This window comes from Cydia fagiglandana, chromosome 4 (assembly GCF_963556715.1).
Source record: "Cydia fagiglandana chromosome 4, ilCydFagi1.1, whole genome shotgun sequence".
NCBI classification, from domain to species: Eukaryota; Metazoa; Arthropoda; class Insecta; order Lepidoptera; family Tortricidae; genus Cydia; species Cydia fagiglandana.
In genome coordinates, this window is record NC_085935.1 from 14,308,727 (window position 1) to 14,334,568 (window position 25,842).

Here is a 25,842-nt window from a genome sequence, read left to right on the forward strand (position 1 = left end):
ATACTTTTTACCGTTACCTTAGTACGCGGCGCGGCTAATTTAAATATACCAATGGGCATACAAAGACTGACAATACTTTTTATAGGTAGTGCCTACTTATAATTTATAATAGGATTGTACATCATAAAAAACTCGTACCCGTCTCTCTGCTTCTTTAGCTGCCTTCAAATGATTTTCAATCGCATCGAAATCTAACTTAGGCAGAGCAGTTTCTATATTGTAGACGTCGAAACTTCCTGAAAAATAAAATTAACCTTTTTAGACTTGGTTTTAGTTAATGGAACAGGGTAAGTCTACTTCTTTAAGCTGCAGAAGAGCATACCCACTTTATGAATGCAATTTGTTGGTGGATGTACATTAACCAACGAATGTTGTGTGTGTACCTACAACATCGCAAGTGTACGGCCTCACAGTGGCAAGAGTCAAGCGACGAGCTCGACGGGGCGTGCGAATAGTGGTGCCAAACTTCCAAGGGATCGGGTGCACTGAGGGGCTACCATTGAAAACCGAAATTCGCAAATTGCGGGGATCTTTCTCCTTCACTCCAATGAAGGCGTAATTAGAGTGACAGAGAAAAATTCCCGCAATTTGTGAACATCGATTTTCTCGGTTGTAGCCCTGAAGCAGCTCGCATATACATACCTAGCTTACATCTATAATAAACTTGGAATCAAGATCAAGTGTCAGTAGCACTTACTTAATTTAAATGTTTGTGTGACTTAGCTGTATGATTAATATAATATATTTCATAGTTTTTATTTTGTTTTAAACTGATTGTTACGATCAAAGTGTAATAAGTAAGTACCTACCTAAATTTATATGGTATAAGTTATATGGTTGAGGTTAACCTCCTTGTCCTATCACCGAATAACACGTAGCCTACTTCTTAAAATAAATTTTGTGGTAAATAAAATATTTCAATATTTTCAGTCTACTAATCTAATTCCTTCTCGGTGTTTATGTAAATGCAGCTGAGCATTTCCGTTAAATGTTCTGTTCTAAATAGTTACATACTAGTTAAATAGTATTTAATACTTTATCATAATATATAAGTAGGTATTAACCGACAAAATTATCCCCATCCCACTAACCCGGGGTTAAGCGGTTAAATCGTGAACCCACTGTCAAATTGTACTGGTAACCATGGTAACTCCGGGTTTAACCGGTTAACCCCGGGTTAGTGGAATGGTGCAAGTGGCCCTAAGAGTGTTAGAGACTCTGTAATTTGCTTACCTCCTCAAAATATAATTCCACCCTTTATACCTACACGTAATACGTATTACGGAACCAATACCAAATATGGTTTCAACAACCTACATTAATGGAGAATTACACGCTCTACAAATCATTAACCCTACATATAAGTAGTTGAAGACGGGAACGGTTGAACTGTGTATGTTACGACGATTGCATACGTAATGAAGTATTTGGTAAGTATAGCTTGTATGCGTAGGAGTCACTAGTTTATCTATTGAAAAGACTTAAACGCTAATGAAACTTACCTAGATCACATTTGTCTACATTTTCACCTATTCGGACGGATGAGTCGCTTTGAGCTGATCTGGTAGACTTCTTAGCCGGTGCCAATTCCTTTGGCTGATGTTCCTTTGACGCCGATGGTTCACTGGATTGGGACATGATTAACACTTCAATACAAAGCACTCAGTATATATTTGTCAATGATCAAGTGCCACACCCAAGTGTGAGTGAATTATGTTGAGGTAAAGCGCCACAAATGATGTTCCTGCTCAATTTGAGTTGATTAGCCGCGCGTCAGTGCACCGAGTCATACTTTTCTCTCGAATTTATGAGAGCAACTGCTCTGTCGAATCTATTTTAAGCTTCAACGCCTGTTATTGCATGGCGGTAAATTTATGTTGTTTCTATTAAAACTATACTGACCGCGGTGCATCAATCGTAACATATTTATTGGTGCTTCTATACTCAATGGTGAATTCCTATGCCTACTCAATATCATTTTTGTTTTGTTAGGATTTATTGCCTTTTAAGTAGTTTCCTCTAAGTTGAACAATAGCAAATCGCCAGAATTACAACTTACCTTAATACCTTGACTGGTTTTCTTGCAAGTACATCAGGATTGCTTCCACTTACGTCTCCGGTATATCGAGACGAATTCGCAACTTCATTGAAATTACCGTCTGTAAGGATCACAGACGGTTCTTTTTTATTCCTTATCCATAATCTATCACGTTCTCGCATTTCATCTAACTTCGGAATTATTTTTCTTAACTCAGTGCTAAGTTGTTTTATTGTATTTTCGACGTTGTTGCTCATATTTTTTGTGTCGAATTCGTTATCATAAAGGGTAATTTCATCTTTTCCGTCTGATAAGAATGCATCGGTTATCTTATTCGTGTTATTTTCTATCAATAAAAATGTAGGCCTACTGAGATTCATCTCTTTTATTGCATTTGTTTCATTTTGTTTAATGTCGCTAATTTCATTATTTAACACTTCTCTACTACTTGTTCCATTCCCTGACTTATCCGGACAGTGTTCAATTTCATCAACATGAGTTTCAACGAGTTTCTTTATAACATGATTCACGACTTCACTTATGTTGTTTATGGTATTTTCAATCGGCTTCGCAAAGGTATCTTTGATATCTTTTCTTAATTCTTCTAAATCATCTTGAATATTAATGTTATAATTTAATAATTGTTTTATTTCGTCCTCAATTTCTTTATTAAAATCCCCTATTATGTCCTTAGTGTGAAAGTTATTTTCTATATCTGTATCAGTGCAAGCTATTTCAAATTCACTACGGTTGATGTTGTTATTATTTTCCGATATTGTTTTTAATAAATCTGGAATTTCCTTTTGTGAAAGACTACCTGACGTTGCTGTTATTTTACTCTCAATAGGTGAACTTAGTATTTTAGAATTGTTTAAGTCTTCCTGGTTATTATTATTGATATTTTTACATACAATGGTGGTTTCATTTAAGTTAAGCTCTGGTTCGTATGTTGATTCGGTTATCTCTAAATCTATATCGTCATCCGTCATATCATTTTCGGAGTGATAAAAATTTTCAATGTTTGAAGAATAATCCTGGAAAAGAAAAATATCCTTTTTTAATTTTCAATTATAATATTTCATTCCTTATTCTACCTTGTTTACCTACATGTAATAGATCCGTCAAACTGTTTAAAGGACGTAGAGTTCCCTAATCAAAAGAAATATAAGTACAATACTTATACTGTTTATTACTAATATACATTCATATCAGCGACATCTATTAAATCCATTCTTATGATAAACATTGAATATAACTTTTAACAAATAGTAAGTACGTACTAATGAGGCTTCCTGTTAGCCCCAGATCTGGGTCAGCGCCCGCACTACAAAGGCATCTGTCATCGAAACTTGACCCACCTGCAACGTGTGCGCCAAGTGTTGAAAACCTGGATAATTTGGATTCACGATTCCTCTAGGCACAGGGCGACTGCCATTCTCAGACATCTCATCCGTGTCTGAATGATCGAACGGCCGCTCGTCATCAATTGGCGTTGTATTCGAAGACACATTACTACCTGAAATATCGATTTTCAGACGTTACGCACACACGTCCAAAGTATTAGACACTGCTTATAAAGTTTCATTCACCCACGCATTTTACCGTCTAAATAATTAAACGCCTAAAGAAAATATAGCTCCCTCGCCCAAATAAATACGGGCAGCGTTATCTTTACGTAACGTGGATATTAAATTACGCTTATTCACTTAAATTCTCATCCAAATACACTTACCATTTCATTCAAATGCTTTGTTACAGAAATAAGCTTTTATAAGACTCTTGAATTATGAACCGCTTGAAAGAAATAACAGGCAACAAAATTATCAGGCGCTTTGAATGTAGTTTATATGTAGGTACGAGTCGCTTAGGTAGTATTCATGTAGGTACTTTATTCTAAGCTGATTACCACGAAAATTATGCTTCTCCTATTTGTTTAGCAATGCTATTAACATTAGGTAAATCTACTTGCACAGTAAATGTTTCTGTAACATTGTACCATTTGTAGGTACCTAACCTAAAGTAAGTAGGTAAGGTAACTTTGGAAAAACAATAGCAACATGCGTGGCGTAACTTAGAGAAAGATTAAAATAAAGGCCTGCCAATTAAGTTTTCTTTTAGCACGTACCTAGAAAGCTTTCACGGGGAACGAGGAAATTTTCCGTGGCGCCCGCCAGGTTGCTAGCTTCTGTGTTATTCAAATTCAAGAATACTGGCTTATTCTGAATGTTCAGCCTATACAGGGTATTGCACACTGGTTCAGCAGTCAAGTTGGAGGTTTCTTTCGTAACATTCTTGTTTTGCACACTATTATTTCTAATCAAACCAGTAGTAATACTCGAATTATTGTAATTCGAATTAAATTGGAAATGTTCCGTCCTGTTAATATTATTATAAAAATATTCCGAGCTGGTGTTAATGGGCAACCAGCCCCGGTTGTCAGAGTTTACGTGTGACAGTATCTGACGCCCGTTCTCTGCGGCCAGATTACCATTATCGGTAATCTGTTTGATTCTCATGATTACCTGTAACAACATAAAGCAGAGTTAATATATTTCTCAATACACTAGCGCTTGGCGTTTATTTAGTTATATTGATTTCCTCAGAAATGCCATCTGACGGTATAAAATTATTCTAGTTATACATGTGTTGGTAATGCTTGGCAACAAAAATAACTTAATAATCTCTAATTTAGTTACAACAATTTAATGACGAGCTTGCGTTCATAATCAAAGTGTGAACTCCGATCTAGCGTAGTTCTTACGACGGTTGGGGTCAAATTATGCGAGACGTGCGAAGACAAAAATGTTTCGTAAATTAGGCAGCAAGAAATATACTGACATTGGATTTGATTAAAATCTTATAATAAAGTGTGCTAATGTGCCGGGAGGTGAGCCCAGAGTAGGTGTCTCCTTGGAAGTTGAACTGACGGGCCGGAAAGGTCTCTGGGAACGAAGTTTGCAAGTTTCGCGCTGTTGACAACTAATCACCAAGAGTCGCAGCGTGCCTCACATCACGTTTACTAACTTGCTTTCTCAATTATTTGTTGTGTAAGGAATTACCTATACAAATTATTTCTCCATTTACAAAGTATGTACCTACATCAGTCAACCAATTCCAATCCTAGGCCACTATAGAAACTTGTCGCTTTAACTATTAGTCACATACCTACCCACTCATGACATGTACAACACATGAGAACTGTCCATGTCGTAGAAGATTTTAAATAAATTGATTCGTGGTTCTACAGGGTGTTACCGATCATGGGGCTTTAAATCCAGGGCTCGATTTTACTCGCTAAACTGAGCTACTTTTATTATGGCACCAACCCCGAAATCCAGAAAAAAGTTTTTACTTTTTCATACATTTTGGCTGATCAGATGTCGACGTTTTCTATGGAAAAGCCAAAATTTTCTCCCCGATTTTAGGGTTGGTTCCATACTAAAAGTAACTCAGTTTAGCGAGTAAAATCAAGCCCTGGAATTAAAGCCCCATGGTCAGACACATACTGTATAGTTGCCTAGAAATCAAATTGGTGCAATGTACCAACACTGTCAACCAAATACAGTGCCAGCTTTCAGTTGTTTTTTCATGTCAGCTGGTAAACATGCTCTCTATGTTTTATTTTTTCAACATTGAGTTTTTCGCTCCGGGAAAACGTAAGCGTATTCCATTAAAGCTTACGGAAGCAATATCGGCGGCATACCGAAGGCGACAATATTACGTAAGTATACCTACGTCAACATTATTAGGTATATGTATAATATATTTATTAGTGCATTCGAACTTAATATACATACTTATAAAAACATAATTAAATAACTAACCTACAAAACTTAAACTAACTATATCTAAAAATAAATAAAACTAAACTTAAAATAAATGATTACAAAATATCCACCTGCGGCATGGTGCCGTAGATGCTGGCAGCATTTCCTCGCTGTATCGCAATTGTATACATTTGTATGAAACTAAGATTTTTCTTCTGGAAACTCGTATAGATGCGAAAAATTAATGTACCTAGTCTTAAAGTTGCCTATACAACCTTGAAATGAATTCACTTCAACAAATGGATCAACAAAGCTAAATAATACATTTCAAGGAACTGTGTTATATAGATATTTGAAAATTTTATTTAAATTATATTTTCTATTCCGTTGCTTGGATAAATATACAAGGCGAAATATGTGCTGAAAATAAATATTCACCTATTACGTACTGACGCGCTTTAAAAGCTGTAACATGGCTGTAATAGGTACTTAGTAAAGCCTCGTAACAAGGTAGCTTAAATTATAGGTAAGGTTTAACAATATCTGCTAATTGTTAAATGATAATTTGTATTATATCCACAATATATCCAGAATGATAACGTTTTCTTGAATTCAATTGCAATTGAATGCGAGACAAACCTGATAGAACCTTTACCATGTTTACCCAAAAGAACGAGACGTTAAAGTTTTTGCGTTATGTTATTATCATTGGATTTTATGTCCTAAATCCATAGAGGGCTATATTGCGGATCAGAGCCGGATATTGTAAGCGGCGCGCCCTCGTCCTCGCGACAGGCACGCGGCGCCGACCTCAATCCGTTTATACCTACAGTCTGATAAGCTCTACCAGCCATGCCATTATTAGAATAAAACACTTCTTTAAAAACATAACTTTCACTTTCCACTGACTGGCATTTTGAGGCCAATAATATTCCATTTCCAGGTACGAGTAGATAGTTAGATACCCTACCGCAGAAGCAGGGGTGCGAAACTTCTCCCTTCGGGCAAACTCGGCTCCGTTCGGCTCAGCATTGCTCCGAGCAATTATTAGGATTGACGTCCCTTTGCGTGCTCGACCACAGATAAGATAATGGCTTAAATTTTGAGAACCCTAAATAACCGAATGGGATAGTGCCATATATTAAAAAGGGACAGCATGATTCGACCGCGAATGAACCGCTGACAAACTTCGGTTTTGTAGGAAGTTTCCTTCCTGAACGGTAGTATTATTATTCTGTGGCAGAAGTAACAATTAGGTACCTACGCGTCCCTTCCGACCACTACTTATCGAATCCAACAATCTAAATTAAATTCCAGACACGTTAATAGATATTAATCGAGTAGGAAGACGGAATATTATGCGATTTTTTTAAGAGCACGTATTTTTCTATCAGGGAATTAGCCAATGATGTAGTGTACCTATAGTATAATAATATACCGTAAAATGGGGTGAGTTGGGTGAAATTTGACTTTCAAACCTCGATAAAATTTTATTTTTACATGTGAAAACTGAATGGTGTATATGTCGGCGGCAGATCGTAAAATCGGGCATATCGAGATATTCCTAGGCATATCATGAAACGCCGCCATTTCATGATCTGACTAACGACTACCAGCCATATCGTTCAAACCTCAACGTTTGACGATTTGCCTGGCTACGTTTAGGCATATCAAATAAGTAGGGTGTGATATTCCTAGGCAGATCATGAAACGCCGGCATTTCATGATCTTCCGAGCGAACACCAGCCATATCGTGCAAACCTCAAGGGGTGATATTCCTAGGCAGATCATGAAGCGCCGGCATTTCATGATATGCCTAGGGAACACCAGCCATATCGTGTAAACCTCAAGGGGTGATATTCCTAGGCAGATCATGAAACGCCGGCATTTCATGATATGCCTAGCGAACACCAGCCATATCGTGCAAACCTCACGGGGTAGATTTTCCTAGGCAGATCATGAAACGCCGGCATTTCATGATCTGCCTAGCGAACACCAGCCATGTCGTGCAAGCCTCAAGTGGTGATATTCCTAGGCAGATCATGAAACGCCGGCATTTCATGATATGCCGAGCGAACACCAGCCATATCGTGCAAACCTCACGGGGTGATTTTCCTAGGCAAATCATGAAACGCCGGCCTTTCATGATCTGCCTAGCGAACACCAGCCATATCGTGCCAACCTCAAGGGGTGTTCCGTTCTTAACGTTTAGTTTTTAAGTAATTAATCAAATTTCTGCGCGCTTCTACCGTTTATCGATGCAAAGCCAAAACGCACTTCACAGCGATACAATATTGACATTTTAGCCAATAGGATCGTCCAAAACTCTCGGGCGGCATGCTCAGGACGAGTCTCAGCAGTGCCTCTGTTGGCGAGAAAGAGAACTAGCGAGACGCCGCGGCATGCGGATCGACCGCTATCGATTTAAATCACATTATATGTATTAAGCCTTCAAAACTAAGTGTTTTAGTGATATATCGTGCGTGACAAAAGGCCTAAGACTGTTTAACGTGCCGCCGGCCGGCGTGTAAAAAGAGGAGAAGGTGCTGAACGTAAAAAAAGAACTAGTGGCATCAAGAGGATTCCGCCATTGCTGCAGTATCAGGTCAGCCCAGTGCGTGATATCCTTTGGTTATTTTATCGTGTTGTACCGTTTATTACCGGCGAGTATAGATATTTATGCTCGATCCTGAATGTTGTGAATTAGCATTGCATCTCAGCATTGCATCCAAAACCGCGTCGTTTTGCAACAGGGAGTGATATTCCTAGGCAGATCATGAAACGCCGGCATTTCATGATATGCCTAGCGAACACCAGCCATATCGTGCAAACCTCACAGGGTGATATTCCTAGGCAGATCATGAAACGCCGGCATTTCATGATATGCCTAGCGAACACCAGCCATATCGTGCAAACCTCTCAGGATGATATTCCTAGGCAGATCATGAAATGCCGGCATTTCATGATATGCCTAGCGAACACCAGCCATATCGTGCAAACCTCACAGAATGATATTCCTAGGCAGATCATGAAACGCCGTCATTTCATGATATGCCTAGCGAACACCAGCCATATCGTGCAATCCTCACGAGGTTATTTTACGATGCGCCCGGTATGAAGCTAGGAATATCAACGAATGCCAATGCTCTGATCGATCTGCCGCCTCTTTTATAAGGCAGATCGTGATATGCCTGGGCAAATCTTAGTCAGATCATGAAATGGCGGCGTTTCATGATATGCCTAGGAATATCTCGATATGCCCGATTTTACGATCTGCCGCCGACATATATAATAAGTGGTTCGGACGTTTGTTTTTTAGTTTGTATTTTATTTTGGGTAGTTCCATTTCATAACTTTGACGATAAAGAGGAAAACCCACCTCACCCCGTAGTGCCTCGTATTTGGAGTGAGAGGGTTTTTCATAAAAAGGTGATTTTTTGGAAAATTGTTGGATCGATTTTTTTCATTATGCGTATTACTATAGCCCCATTTTAAATTGGAATACATTATTTTTGTAGCAGTAGCCTTAAAATCCCTTCTCACCCCCCTCTCAAACCTTCTCTCCCCATTCATAACCCAACTCTCCCCGCGAAACCTACTCACCCCGTTTTACGGTACTGTACTATTATCTAGACATCTAGACACGCGGCAGCGTGTCAAGCCAAGTTCAAGCAAAGGAACTGGCTAGCCAGCGCCGAGTGTAATATTACACGAACCACTTGGTGCCACTTTTGACCCTTCTATAACTCAAAACATCTTTGACGTAAACACATAAAACTACGTGTGTTTAATTATATCCGTAAGGATATCTAGAAGCCCAAATTTCATGAAGCTAGCTCAAACGGTTATAAAGGTATGAAGGTCAAAAAGTCGTAAATTTTAAGACTGACTTATGACTTATAGTACCTAAACCTAACCTACTTCCAGATGACCTAGAAGGATGAAATTTGGAATCCAGTTCGGTTATTGCGTGTAACCGTAGGAAAAAATCTAAAAATAAAATAAAGTTTAAAAATAGGGGGGGTCCCCATACAAAAAAAACATTTTTTATTGGGACTGATATAAGTACCTAAACCTAACCTACTTCCAGATGACCTAGAAGGATGAAATTTGGAATCCAGCTCGGTTATTGTGTGTAAGCGTAGGAAAAAATCTAAAAATAAAAAAAAGTTAAAAAATAGGGGGGGTCCCCATACAAAAAAATATTTTTTTATTGTAGCGTTGGAACCGTTACAAGCAGATATTTGAAACTACCCCAATATATGTATTATTATATTTGCTATATTAAAATAAAGTTTAGTCAAAAAATAAGTGGTGTCCCCATACAAAAAACTTTTAATACGCTCTAAACAACCGGCCAACGGTGTGTCGTCGGCGGCGCGCGGTACCACATAATTATACAAAGAACAGAAGTAAAAACCATACAGCAGAAACACAAGAAAAAACATTAAATCTCAATACCTGCCTAGTTTTCTTTACAAAAAGTATTGATATCCCACCAAAAACATAAATGTAAAAAAGGAGAGCCAAGTTCAATACAAAAATTATGCTTGTCTGTGGGGCTCGCCGCAAAAAGAATGGAGATCTAAATGAGTGCCACTGCCAAGTTCTATGCAAAATCCAAATATGTATTTATAGGAACAAAATAACATTATAAACAAGTATTAAACTCTATTTCCTTGCTTTATTGGATACCTATAACAATTGCTGTTATTTAAAAAAATGTGAGATATTAAAGTAGGTTAGATTTGGCTTGGCCAGGTTTTATCAGAATTACAATATATATAAAATGATTGATATAATGAAAACTGGCCATGTCAAATCTAACCTACTTTAAGATCTCACATTTTTTTAAATAACAGCAATTGTTATAGGTATCCAATAAAGCAAGGAAATAGAGTTTAATACTTGTTTATAATGTTATTTTGTTCCTATAAATACATATTTGGATTTTGCATAGAACTTGGCAGTGGCACTCATTTAGATCTCCATTCTTTTTGCGGCGAGCCCCACAGACAAGCATAATTTTTGTATTGAACTTGGCTCTCCTTTTTTACATTTATGTTTTTGGTGGGATAGTATAGTAAACCGTAAACTCACAATCGTTAGGTACATGGCACGGCGTACTGAACTATTTGTCCTGAAATTACTTGTTATCAATAATGTTTTAATTGATACTTCTACTTCAATAGAAGGTGAAAACCCAGTTTCTACCCCGAAAAAGTAATTGAAATAGGCATATTTTAGCAAAAATTGACAATCGTGATGTATTACAGTTTGGACTGTGTTTAGCCCTGTCGGCCCTCTTTAAGTAAAGCACCCAAGTCCGAGAAGAAAAGTTTCAATTTTATGTCTCCAGATAACAAAGTCCTGAGATAAGCAACAGATTTAATTAATTTCAACTCCAGTACGTCGAGATTACGATTCTCACCAACTTCTATTGTCTTCCAATCTGTATTGTGTACATAGGTATGCTGCAGACAGCAGGGGCCAAATTCGACATGTACAACTGTCAGATTTCGCATCCACGTCAAATCAACAGTTGATTTTATTGTATACTGAGTGTTGATTCCATCAACGGTGGATAATATCATTTGGTACAACCAAAACTCTCTCTTCTAAACTAAGGGTGGTTCGGTTTGGTTTGCTTGTCACCCTAACTGTGGATTGTTAATGTCAAATTTTGACATTGTACGTATTCGAGAACTTATGATTTTGCCCACATCAACGGCAGATCAACACGATACGTCAAACGTCGCTTGTCGAATAGGGGTCCAGGCTGTCTAATCCATGCTGGAATTGCCTTTAATTTGATAAGAGATCTTTATTTGCATACCATAGTACAGATGTTATATACAATTATACATGGACCCTGGAAAGGGTGTAGCAAAAATTGGTGGTTAACAATTTCATAGTTTTGGTTATTATTACTACTGACTTAGAGTCAAGTCAAACATTGCAAGATTGAGACTCAGATAGCTTTGAGCACATTTCGTTGACTCGGCATTTATTTATTTATTTTTATTTTATTTATTTGGGGCATCAACAGCAATACAAAAAGTACATGATACATAGCACAGTGAGCAAAAAACAAAGCCAATAACAGATGTCCACAATAATACAGTTAATATACAATAACTAAGTGGAAACAACACAAAAAAAATGTTAAGAAAAAAGAAGGGAGAAAAAAAAATACATTTCATAAAGTAGATAAAGTAGTATCAGATATATTGACACGATTTAGAGTCTAGACGGTATTCAATCCCGTTTCAAATCCGTAGGATTTCACCTTACAGTTCTTTACTAATTCAAATTCAATCAGGTGTCGTATTACTCTATATCTGTAGTGTATTTTCACGAAAATACGGATATACGGATACCTACCTAAGGATTTTAGTTTCTCGGTAACGAAAAATCTTATCTTCCTCGACAAATTAGATTGTCAAGTTAACATAATATGAGTATATACCACTCTTTTTCTTTGAATAATTTAATAAGGCTAAGTTTCAAAAACATCAAATAGTTTAACGGTCGGATATCAATCAATCAATCGTCAATTGAACCTCATAATCGTCCTATTTACTCTAAGTACTTAATTGGCTACTGATTCATTTAACTAATATGAGAATATGAAATGACACTATTGATACTCATAATTTTCTGTATATCAAATAAAAGAGTAGAAACATTATTTTCCCAAAACAGAGGTTTACCAATAAAAGTTAACTTAAATGCAGTAGAAATTGAAAAATAACAATAAGAAAGCACGGCGCACATCCGTTGTTGGGGTAGTGTAGCAGCGCATGGATGCTTGCCAACAAATTGATTTTTTGCTAACACCCGGAAACTAATCCTGTTAAGAAGGAAAGCGTACTTTGTATCTCTAACCACATCGCAATTCCCTTCATTAATAACAAATAAGGTAAATTGTCCGGAGAAACTAAGCACTTTGGCTAATAATGAAACATTACTGTGCAAAACTCTAAATAAAGCAATTGAGGTTTGAAATTGTTAATTGTAGAGCCTTAATGATATTTGTTTAGTCAATTCATGCGAGTAAACAGGCCGCGTAGCCAAGATGCCAATCGCTCACGCTCCGTAGCGATCGAAACGCAACTGTCACTGTCGCACTAATATGGAAGAGTGATAGAGAGACATAAAGCTTTTCGTTGTCGAAGCGATAGCGATTGTAACCTTGGCTAGGCCTACAGTACCGCGCCGTGCTCGCATCTCCATAAAGCCAAAATTAGAGAACGGCTGAACATTCACAAGTGGTTAAATGGGGTAGGGTAGGGTACTTCGGCCTGAATTTTCCATATTACAATATTTGTGACGTTACCAGGGAGATATGTAGGTACCAACCGTTTTATTAATTAACAGTTTATATCATCTTATACAATATAGCATGTATTGCACTGAAAAAGGGGCATTTATTCTCTAAAAGCGTTACTATTACAGCAACAACTAAGTACCTATTTAAGTATTTTAGAATTTTAATAACATCACATTTCTTTGTTTAAATTAATTTAATTTAATATTTATCTTAAATATCTATTTATATATACATTTTCGTACTTGCTATCCTAATACCTATGGCAAAATACTAATACTAAATATGCAAGTATGCATAGGTAAGATAAAAAATACACATAACAGATACGTACAAAATTACGTACAAACTGACGCTTATTATGAGAAAATAAATAAGTGTTCCGTAATCCGTAAACAAAGTTTTGTACGGAACACTAAAAAGGAGTACCTACTGAATTACTTCCCTCTACACGGGAAAACGCTAGAATCGGCTGCGCGTGTAGCGCTAACAAATCGTTGTTGGCAGTGAATGCGTTATGCAATCCTCGGGCAACCTGCATGGCTTTAACGGCATGAGCCACGACTCGAGTAACCAAAGAAAAGCGTAGCAATCTATCAAGTGGGTTTAGGGAGGCATTTTAATGACGTATTTAAATTAATTGGGGGGGGGGGGGGGGTATTAACGACTTGGTAACGACACGACCGAACTGAATTTATTTAAATTAAACACGAATTATATATGTTCTTGCTTCATGAACTGTCTTTCCTTTGAAAAGTTGTATTGTACCTAGTCAAAAAGTTATACATATATGTATATATACTTAATTTATTTTATTACAGATTAAGAAAGAAATAGGCATCGAAATACCTACGCAATTTTTTTTGTCCAAAATTAAATACATAGAGAATTTATTCCCGCATTATCGTTAATCTTAAGCTTTTACTGTTAATAAAACAAGTGTAAAAAACATATTAATAAGATACACGTCCAAGTCCTTTGGGAGTAATACGGGCTATTTATCATCGCTACGGCGCGGCGGTGAGGATAACCCGAGACGCAAAGACCCGCAATGTAAATGATAATATTTTAAACAAGATTATGCTACAAGCTACAAGATGCTACGATATCTTGTGGCTAGTAAAACGATAAATAATAAAAAAAATAAAGTGTAGTGAAATATGTTATACAAAAATCCTGTCCGGTTTTTACTATTTTTATTAGTATTTAATTTTTAATTTCAAAGTTACAACGCATAGTTAAACAACTGACTAACGAATGTCAACGAACGGCACACCTAAAATTTTAATATAATAGGTTTTTGCAGTAGGTACTTACAAATGGTACCACTTTACCGCACTTGTGATAATTGGCACATTACGTGACTACCTATGTCGAAAATTTAAAGGCCCATATAATTAAAATGCGTAATTGTTTTGAAAATTTTTGGTCTCACGATTTTTTGAAGTGAAAACTTCTTTAGCGGCGCTGGGCACTTTTTCAGGTGGGGAAAAAATGATAAACTCGATTCAGCGTAACACGTAACGTAACGCTGACGTCATGTGTCACGGACAATGTTATTCACCAAAGAACTTTAGTCATAACGTATCGTAATCAGGTCAATTATTTAAAACTGGACTTATTAAGCAATAAAGCTCAATGTTCTAATCTTGTACGGGCTGAAATACGAGGATCTCACAGTTACATTCTTTATATCTTGATGAAATCGCAAATAAAAGTGAACTCTAGTACTGGTGAATAAAACTCAAAAATATCATGACCAAATATATTTAGATGCGAAGTCTGCAAGGTAACTTTACAATTTCTATTCGAATTTTAAACAATGAAAATGAAAATGAAAAAATTGTTTATTTGGATTAAAACATTTCACAATTGACAATTAGTTATGCTTGGAATCTCCTAGTAAGTATTGTAAAATACTTGTGACAGAAGACCCCGCTACTAACTATTAAGGTTTTATAAAAATAGTAGTAACCGAACATATCATTACAAAATATTTAGGTGAAGGTATTAAGTATGAACTTAAGCTAAAGTAAAGTTTAACATACCATTTATATTATAATTAAAATTTAATTTAATAATTACGATATTATGTTGAAAGATTAGTGCACTCAATTAACGCTACAAATTTAAGCTGACTGGCCAGCAGTTTCGGAACTAAAGTTTTTCAATAGAAAGGAGGATTATGGGTCAATTATACATAGTGCTGCAGACATTTTGGACTATTCATTGAGTTTTCACTTCTGTCGGCACTCCCGGAGTGCAACCTGTTGTTGTTTTTTTTTATAGGTAAACCTAGAATTTTAAGTAAGTAAATAAATATTGACGACCGGTCTGGGCCCAGTTTTATAAAGTTACAAGTTACAGGTTACAAGAGTACAGGCTACAGGCACCTGTAATGCACTGTGTACGGCTACAGGTGTTTTATAAATACACATAGATAATTACAGTTGTAAAGCACCACGGTCAATCTCGATTACATGTGAAATTTACAGGTGCGAAGGACATCACTATTTAAAAAAAATGTCTGTCATAGAATTCATAGATACTCTGTGCTCTACTAAATGCTGTGTTATTGTTTGCTGTTAAGTATTGGAAAAATGGCCAGAAATGAAGGAGAAATCGAGTGGTTGAGAGCGGTGTTTGATGCCAAGGATATACTTTTCGGGCCGTTTTCAGATTCAGATTAAGTTAGATTTAATGAAATATTTACCTAATAAGTAAATAAGTACTGTTTCACATTACAATGTATCGTTTCGGTAGTGGCTCAAAGATAAGTACGCTGTGTATCGTAAATTATGAATAGTACACTTTACCATAATGTGAATGCACTATACTTAAATAAAGAGACGAATGCTAATAAATCAACGACAAATATCGGCACCAATTCCTTTCCGTTTCCTAGTAGATAAAATAAAACGAATCATCAATAAAATCAATATCAAACATATTGTCACTTCATTTCCTATTTACTATATATTTCAGATACATTAACAAAAACTGGTCAGTGCATGGAAAAGTATGCATGCCCTGGCGCAATCTTTGGCGTTAGTGCCTAATAATAAAGAGTACAGTTTAAAATCTCTCAGAAAACGAATAACTTTAATTAAACTTAAGAATTACGAGCAAAAGAGCGAATCAGACACACTACAAGTAGCTGCTGTTGTGCTGTTACAGGACTCAAGACGTATGTCAGTTTTTGTTACAAGTTTACCAATCTACACTTGTAATTTACAATATTTTTATAAAACGCTTGTTCGATTATGAGTTTAAAACTATTAATCTCCCATATTTTCGTCTATGGTTGAGCTACATGCACTTGTACCTGTAACCTGTAAAATTGTAACACGGTACTTTTATAAAACGCAAATTGTAAAAAACGGAGGAAGTGTTGCCAGTACACGCCTGTAAACTTGTAACTTGTAACTTTATAAAACTGGGCCCTGGCCTAGTGGGTAGTGACCCTGCCTATGAAGCCGATGGTCTCGGGTTCGAATCCTGGTAAGGGCATTTATTTGTATGATGATACAGATATTTGTTCCTGAGTCATGGCTGTATTCTATGTATTTAAGTATTTATATATTACATATATCGTTGTCTAAGTACCCACAACACAAGCCTTCTTGAGCTTACCGTGGGGCTTAGTCAATTTGTGTAAAAATGTCCTCTAATATAAAAAAAAAAAAATTGTAACAATTAACAAAATAAATAGGTACGGAATATACAATGAAATGCAAGATATCTAATTAAAGTGTCCGTAGTACAATATTTAAATACATTTATTTTAATTTATCTACATTGCGTATTTGTTTGTGTGTATATAAACACAAGGCGATTCAATTTCATCAATATAATATGATTGAAGCGAGCACTGCTAACAGTAATGACCCACACAATACGTGCAGCAAAGTTGTTATCGATAGAACTTCCACCTCGGCCCAATTCGAACAATGCTTATAATATGTCACAGCAAAACGATACCGAATATGCCAGCGTGTCAAAAGTGACATTTCTGCAACCAAAAACATCACTTTTGACACGGATCCGTATCGTATCGGTGTGATATCTTATAAGCATTGGTCGAAGTGGGCCGTTACCATTGTTGGAATTGGGCCGTTACAGGCTGTCTTACCAATCCCTTTGCGGTACGTACCTACTTAGATAAATGTACATGGTGTGATATAGGTACCAGCGGTGGGTAAATAAAACGCGTTCAGACCGAAATGGGCCCTCGGGAATAGAAATACCTCGTGGATATTACTTGTGTTATATTAGAATGTGTGGGACAGAATAGTGGTAGCTATGGTGCTGCTATTGATTCCCGGGACTATCTCTACCACCGGTCTGCCTTCCGTTTCCGTATTAAATATTTATGTAGACATTCTTGCGCCAGCGGACACGGCCCTTTACGTCTATCCCTATCCTGTATTACCTATAGGTGTACGTAAAAGTTGATCCCAAACGGGTAGACGGGATATTTTGGACGAGGTAAATATATATTGGTACCCCGTTTGATGTGAAGCTGAAAAAGATCGCTTGGTTCCGGGAACTTAAAAAGTTCGTTATTTAAAACTAGAACATGTGATATAGTTCCATCAGTGACAAAGTCACCAATCTGCAAATATGGTAAGTATTAATTTAATTTCGAACGAAATTTAACCTCTTCTTGTTTAACTTTTGAAATCATTCAAGAGTGATTAAGTACCTAAGTAATTAGCGGTGCGACGTCAATATGTATTTAATGGATTCATCTGGTTTGACTCAATATAAAAAATAAGCAAAATTTTGGCATTAGCTAGTGAAACAGTGTATTAATAGACTTTCCCAATTAGAATGAAATTGAATTGTCGCAGAATTACTAAAAAAGTCAGGGCAATGAATAGTATATATATATATATATATATAAATTACATTTATTTGAATAATATTTTTGCTAGCCCAAGACAAAGTAAATGGTTGCTTTGCTAGCATTAACCAGTAACCTAGAAAAAAAGGGTCAGTGGTCATGAAAACGAAACCATTACTTAGAAAGCTTTTAACATTTCGTGCAAATACAAACACATCTAAAAGCTCCTGTGACCGTCGTCTGGCCGGAGCATTAACCCCCACTTCCATTTTTCAGAGTCAGATAAAATCTCCATCCAAGTGAAAGAGTTACAGTGATTGATAATTTATTACGTTTCTTGCTGGCTTTATCAGAGGGTGACGTCCCCAGGCAATAATTCCATCTTCAAATAATACCGTAATTTAAGTAAAATTATTACACTCGGGTTTCGGAAAGCGATCGGGCAAAAGTAAAAAATGTTACATTATGTAATGGCACCTGTTTGAATACTTATGTCAAAGTGATTTACAAATACAAGGTGTTTTCACCAACCTTTAAACCTAAATTATGCAAGCAAAAGAATATTTATGGCTAATAAGTTTAATTCTATGAGATAGTCAAATGAAAACCGTTAAAACTAGACAATTTCATCAACACCCTCCAACTTTAACACAAAAAAGATGCAGTAATACGATCCTAATGATGTTTTAATTTTAAATGCCCTTTCTCAGAGTCATTTTTGTTGCAAATGCAAAAGTCTGCGTTGGTGATGCCGTGGTTAAGCAACTAAATTGCACCGGATATAACGAATTACCTTTTTGTAATCGTTTTTGTTTAAATAAATTAATATTAAATACAATGTGGTGGTTAGGTATCATTAAAAGCTGGTCTTTTGAAGGAAGTCGAAAGAAAGTATTCTTTGATACCGCCGAAAAAAGCGTAGCTAATTAAAGAAAAGCCATTATTGAAAACAAAGTGGTGCAGAAAAGAAACGGAACTAAATTCGTGCTCACCAATCTAGTGAATTAATCAGAACCGCAGCTTTTAAAGCCAAGTTGAGCGTGGAGCCAATACTTGTATTACTGTACTATATAGTTGGGTTATGCACAACGCCTTATAACTTGGGGAAAGGACGGGACCCGCGACGTGCGTGATCCGCGAAGCCTTCGCCCGCGTTAATGGCCCAAAATGATGGATCGCCTACACCTACTCGCAAACAGGCTGCAACGTAAGCCAATGCTGTAAATATTAATTACCTTGTGAAAATTACATACGGATTACACGACACAGCGAGCGTTTTGACATGGAAATCATTCATTCCAAATTTACCACCATTTTAATATATTTTATATTTTTACTATCAGTTATGTGTCTAAAGTCGGCTACGTAAGCGTAATGTGAGAAATGAGAATTTAAAAAGTTTACCCAATGGAAGTTAACCCTGGTTTTATTATAAATTTGAAAAGCCTTTTTCTACTGAGAAAGTGGCTGTGGCAGAATATATATTTAAAAACTGAACGAACGGAGATATATGTATATGCAAAATTCGTCGTAAGGAATGTTGTTAGGGTTCCGTACCTTAAAAGGAAAACCGAAAGCCTTATTTATAGGATCACTCGTGCGTCTGTTCTGTCCGTCTGTTACATCCTATTTTCTCGGAGACTACGGACATATGTAACGTAAACAAATGAATTTAAAAGATGGGGGCCACTTTTTGGGGGTAAGTAGGTAAATGAGAAAGTTAAAAAATAAAGTTTTTCAAACTATATCGTGTTAAGTATATATTATTATATCAAATGAAAGAATTTTGAGAATTTCAAAAATATATTTTTTATAGTTTTCAAATAAATAGGTTACAAGTTATTTAAGAAAATAGCCATAAAATCACCATATAAAGAAATTTTGTTTAGTAGATAGTCTGTGCGGAAAGAGAAAAGTCGTGAAATGTATGGATGGGTTCCCTTACATTCCACAACGTTCTCCTTCCTCTTTCCGCGTAGACTCTAACTAGTGGTTTATTCTCCTTGGTTTTGTAATGAAGTCTGTCACCATCATTATCAATGTCAAAGGTGAAACTTGTTAAAATAAAACTTGACGGTAGCAGAAATTAGAACGGCCTATATATCATGCATTATTACTTGGTATTGTGAAATGTTTTACTTTGTAATCTACACTTTGGCAAGAGCCCATGAAGCTGCCACTTCTCCAATAAATAATAAAATTAGATTATTATTAATAAATGATAATAGTCACTACAGTACCTTATTAAACAAAGTCGTCCGCCTGTCTGTTTGTTTGTATGTTTGTGATAAACTCGGAAACTACTGAATGGATTTCATGCGGTTTTCACCTATCGATAGATTGATTCTTGAGGAAGGTTTAAGTGATAATTTGTTAACAAAGATAATAACGGGTTCACGCAAATACAGTAGGATTCTGAAATTAGTGTTTTTTCCTACCGGTAACAAGTTCTGTAGGACATTTTTGAAAAATATAATCAACGATTGACCAAAAAGTTTCTCGAAGCAACCTATTTTCCTTATTCTACCGTGTTATTAAATATAACATTCATTCATTCCTTTTCGCAATTAAGTAATCATTCATCATGTGTGTGTAATCATTCGCCTCGATTCCCCTGCCGAAACTTATACCTAGATATACGTTAAAATTGATTTCAACATAGGCATACCTATATTGGGAAACCGCAAATTGAATTATGCTTCTGGTTCACTGATTCAACCCTTTTGAAAACATTTCGCAACGTCTATGTGTGAAAGCAATTTTAGTAGGTTTTGCTGTAAGTTTAATAGACGAAGAAATTGTACATTTTCTTGAGAACTCTAGAACAGGGAAATATTAAATAAAAGTTAGGTAGTATATAATTTTTATATGACATTACTAACACGATCACTGCCAGCGCAAGCTACGCGCTACGAGCAGCCCATAACACGGAAAATCCGTATGATAAAAACGCCTACAAATAGACAACCCGCGTAGCGGGTCGCCGGCAGTGAATGTGCTAATCCGAATTATTTACATGTGTGTTGTGACACTTTTGGCTTTCAGAAAATAAGTAAGTAAAAGTTATGGTCAGCTGCATCTATTGTATGAGCGTTAGTTATAAATGTCAAACGATTAAACTGCTCTCGAAATGGACAAGACGCCTACACGTCGCCCACGTTAACACATGAATGAACACGGTAGGTACACAGACATACAATGAAAGCTCTCATACTCGTATTTGTTTCAGTTAATATGTTCTTGATTCGTTTTTTCCCTTTTTCATTACAAATGTCTGAATATTTTGTTGTTATAAACTGTGAATTTTAAGAAGGTACACGATCGCAGAAAACAAAAGCTGATTGGGACTTGGGACTTTTATCGAACAAGAGCGGTACATAGTTTTGGAGAAGTATTTTGACATTGAACATATTATGTGTTATCAATATTTTTTACTTTTGGGAACAGAGTAGAGTAGACAAATGTGCGATATGCGTATGTCCTAAATGTAAACAAAGCAAAAAAAAACTAAAAAGTAAAAACTTTACACCGAAATTTCACCTACGAGTAGGTATATACCTATTTAATAAAATAATGATTTAGTATTTTTGTATGCATATAAAAAAACTTCTGGCTTCTCGTTTTCACAGAAGCTAATTTACTCTTTTTTCCACCCTGCAGCTAATGATGCCACAATATTTGGAGAAGATTAAGTAAAGTTCACGTTAATAGCAATAAAGTGACCGACGGCAAATGAACCGTTCGCGCCGTAAATAGCGCTTACGAGCACCCGGTGGCCCTTTCCGCACTACCGACACTGCTCAATAGCTTGTTTTGCCAACCTAATGCGGATATTCTTACCTACGACCCAATACGGTGTCCCATGTATTGGATCGTATAAAATTAAATTACATATTCAAAAGGAACAAGCCTAGTTTTTTACTGAATGTGGAGATCGAATATCATAATAATAAGGACTGGTCCGAGAATAAATATTTTTTGGTTGGTTGAATACATACATAAATTTAGTGTCGATTTGACTATTCGAGAATATATTATTTGCAAGATTACCATAATGTCGTATACCTACATTATCTAAGTATTTTTTATTTAGACAGTAAATCAAAAATCTGTTTCAAATTTATGAAAATTTTACCTTAATGTTGCGCATACATATCAAAGAGTTTTTATTTTCTTAGCCCTCATTTAGACCTTATTGAACGTTGTGAAAGTAACAAGTCACGCAAGCTGTTATTCAGCGGCCGCGGTAAATGTAAAGAAATGTTCATTTAATAAGGGCGCTTTTGTATCAGCCCGTAAAACATTATTCATCATTAAGTCAGTCTATCAAGCTTTTAACCATTGGTAGTGAAGTAATGTGAACCATCACATATGCTACCTTATTGTGTGCGTTCGTTCGTCTAGACTACATATATATGCTGTCTAAAATAGCTATCAAGTTCCGTAGCGGGGTGTGCTACTATATCAAAGCTCAGCATCTTCAATTTGTTTAAGAATCATACCTGTAAAGGGCGCCATCCTGGCTGAAGCTTAGCGCAGTCACTGAATAATAAATGCAGCGAGCAAGGTTATCTTTTATGTGCCAACAATCCTGGCTTGGAGTGCAGCGGCCGGCCGTTTCCAATTCTCACGCGCTCACTACACACACCTACGTATAAGAATGTACGTCACTTGGACTAACGAGGTTATAGTATAAGAAATAGGAGCGAGGCGCAGGCGGACAACGCAGTGTGGAGGCTCTAGACGTGCGCCCCCTAACACCGTGCTCTGCGAAATGATCGCGTGGCGCCGCCGCCCGCCCGCGCGCCCGCTGCAGGCCTTATATTTCCTTCGCTTTTAGAGCCTGGACGACACGCGGACCATTATACGTAAGACCTGAAGGGCTACAACAAGTATCCGTCATCAATATCAAACATAGACTGGCTCGTATGAAACAAACGCTCGCCTGAGGATGGCCAACGGAGACTAACAGCACAGGCTCGGCCGGCAATCGGCACAACCCACATCTACAGTAAATATTAAAACAACAGATGAATCTCCATACCGCTACATTATTCAAAACAGCGTAATGCAAACAGTTTCTTTGTTACCATTTTTATTATAATTACAATTGTAAGCTTTGTTGCTCCGACTATAAGGTTAAATACGAAAGAAACCGATACAGACCGTAGGTACTTAATGTTAATAAGTGTGCCCTTTTCTTGAGGCAGAATCTAAGCTAAGTAGGTCGATATAATGGTAATGCGGCTGCGTCTTTATATTACGATTATGCCTCTACATGTACGAGTAGGTACTATAGATGCTAATGAATGTACATATATTATAGCTCGTTATCTTTAAACGTACGTTGGATGAAAATTTTGATGTTATCTTGATAGGACCTTGACAATGGTTTATGCTGACTGGTGTGCGCAAATTGCAATCACCGGGCCACGTCAGTAGGCATGACGTCGCACGTATTGGAGCGCGTGAGCATGCTTCGTTTGCTACGTACAAACGAAACATGCTACGCCGTAGCACCACGTCGTAGCACTCTTATCCAATTTTTAGGGTTCCGTACCCAAAGGGTAAAACGGGACCCTATTACTAAGACTTCGCTGTCCGTCCGTCCGTGCGTCCGTCCGTCCGTCCGTCCGTCCGTCCGTCCGTCCGTCTGTCACCAGGCTATATCTCACGAACCGTAATAACTAGACAGTTGAAATTTTCACAGATGATGTATTTCTGTTGCCGCTATAACAACAAATACTAAGACCAAAGTTAAGCAACGTCGGGAGTGGTCAGTACTTGGATGGGTGACCGTTTTTTTTGCTTTTTTTTGTTTTTTTTTTTTGCATTATGGCACGGAACCCTTCGTGCGCGAGTCCGACTCGCACTTGCCCAGTTTTTGTGGTCTTGTTTCTATAATAACAAAATGAAAGGTGGTTTTTTTTTCAAACCAAGATATACGGCGCGATTCGGGAAATGAAATAGAGATGCACTAGATAAGATATAGTAAAGATATGTGACGTTCCACGGCAAAAGGTACCATTGCCCCGACTGAATATTGGAGCGGCGTTAATAATAAGCGTAAGCGCCAGCCGCCATAAGGTACCTTTTTCAGTGGAACGTCACATATCTTTACTATTTCATATCTAGTGAATGTCTAACGGCGCTATATCTTAAAGTTCGAATCGCGCCGATAGTCCGTATACTACATATTATAAATTTTAAAAGAGTAATGATGATCTCAGTAGGTAACCTATCGTAATAAAATTACGTCTACGATTACATAACCGAAATGCACAAAAGTATGGCAACAATTTGATGCTCGTAACTGGACAAAGCGGCTGCACAAAATGCTCTGTATACTGTAGTATGTAAGCATCCGGTGGGCACTTTTATATTTTATCGTGGTCGTCTACGGTAACGACACGATTTTGACGTCACGACAAAGCGCCAGGGAAAGTAAATATATGAGATTGTATCGTGATTTTTGTGTAGTTCCCACTAACTAGTTACCGCCAACTTGTTATCAGTGGTAACAACTGAGATTTTTTTTCACCTCGTGGTAACAACTGAGAAAAATCGAAGTTTGTAGTTACCATTACCACCGAATAGCAATGTACAAATTGCAGAACATTCCCAAAAAGCGGAAACGTTCTCGAGAATGTTCTCAGAACATTCCTGCAACATGGAAATTTTTGTTTAAACAAGAGAATATACTTGAAATAAAGTTTAAATAGGCATAACTTAAAACTAAATGTTATTATGCATATATTATTGTCTATTACAGTTAGCTATTTTGTTGATGTGATAAATTTACCAATAAGTTGCTTAAATTCTCACTGTATATCAGAGAACATTTCGACTTTCGACAATATAATCCAAATTTTTTTTTTTGTTTCATTAGAATCTAGAGGCCTCTATCTCCCGCGCCATGCCAAATCTCAGCGCGCTCGGACCAACTTGAAAAAAATAAAAAAATAAATCGGCCATTTTGATTTTTATTAATGCAGATTGTTTTGTCTCGGGGCCCTCTATGACATTTGGTCGAGCACCCCCCACCTATCACGTACCGTTTAAAAGTTGCCATACAAAATAAAAGTGGCCAGTTTTTCCGCAATTGTAGCATTTTTCCAAAAAACATTTTTTCATAAGTATCTAGGGGACCCCGAGATTCCGTGACCAAAATTTCAGCGCGCTAGGACAAAATTAAAAAAGTTTTAAAAAAAAGTAGACCATATTGAAAAAAAATGGCTGCGTCAAAAACTGCCAGGGTCCCTCTATGACATTTGGTCGAGCACCCCCCACCTAAGTCTGACCGTTTGGCCGGGCCGTCACACATTTTTTTGACCGGAAGCGGACGACCAAAAGTCGGAATTTTCTGGGGGTAAGGACTACACCTAAACTATCGTGAATATTCATGGTATAAACTACGATAAATAAATAAATTCTCGTTCTCGAGAACATTCTCAGAAGTTACCGAGAATTTCTCATGTGGAAAGTTTCGCAACTTTGGAAAGTTCTCGTGCGTGCATTCCCATACAACCATTTCCAGTCGCCGTTACGACGCGGTGTAGACACATCTTGTGTCGACACCGTCTGTTTCGGTCACAATTCCAGTCGCAGAGTCGTCGCCGTGTCGACACAGTTACCAGAAATGGGGAAGGGTCGACACATGACACAAAGTGACATAAAGTGTGGTCGCCGTGTGCACACATTGTTACTAGTTTGCGACTACTTTATGCCAAAATCATTCGTTCATTCGTTCATTTTGTTCCTGTCAAATGGAAACTGTCAGATGGAAAAATAGTTAAATAAAAATAAGTGACATTAATACGCCATCTCTAAAACGGATTACAAGACGTAATTATATATTGTT

At 36.9% G+C, this 25,842-nt stretch overlaps 1 protein-coding gene across 1 annotated transcript in view; it reads right to left on the reverse strand.

Annotated features, from left to right (window-relative positions):
• The window catches only part of LOC134663787 (uncharacterized protein DDB_G0283357), a 41,749-nt gene extending 18,931 nt beyond the window's left edge, over positions 1-22,818 (reverse strand). The window contains exons 1-6 of the mRNA XM_063520276.1: positions 22,484-22,818; positions 4,164-4,560; positions 3,397-3,554; positions 2,060-3,072; positions 1,503-1,624; positions 139-236 (exon numbers count right to left, since the gene is read on the reverse strand). Of these exons, the coding sequence (XP_063376346.1) occupies positions 139-236; positions 1,503-1,624; positions 2,060-3,072; positions 3,397-3,554; positions 4,164-4,554 (1,782 nt within the window). The 5' untranslated portion in view covers positions 4,555-4,560; positions 22,484-22,818. The remainder of the gene's footprint in view (positions 1-138; positions 237-1,502; positions 1,625-2,059; positions 3,073-3,396; positions 3,555-4,163; positions 4,561-22,483) is intronic.
• Positions 22,819-25,842: the final 3,024 nt, after the last annotated feature.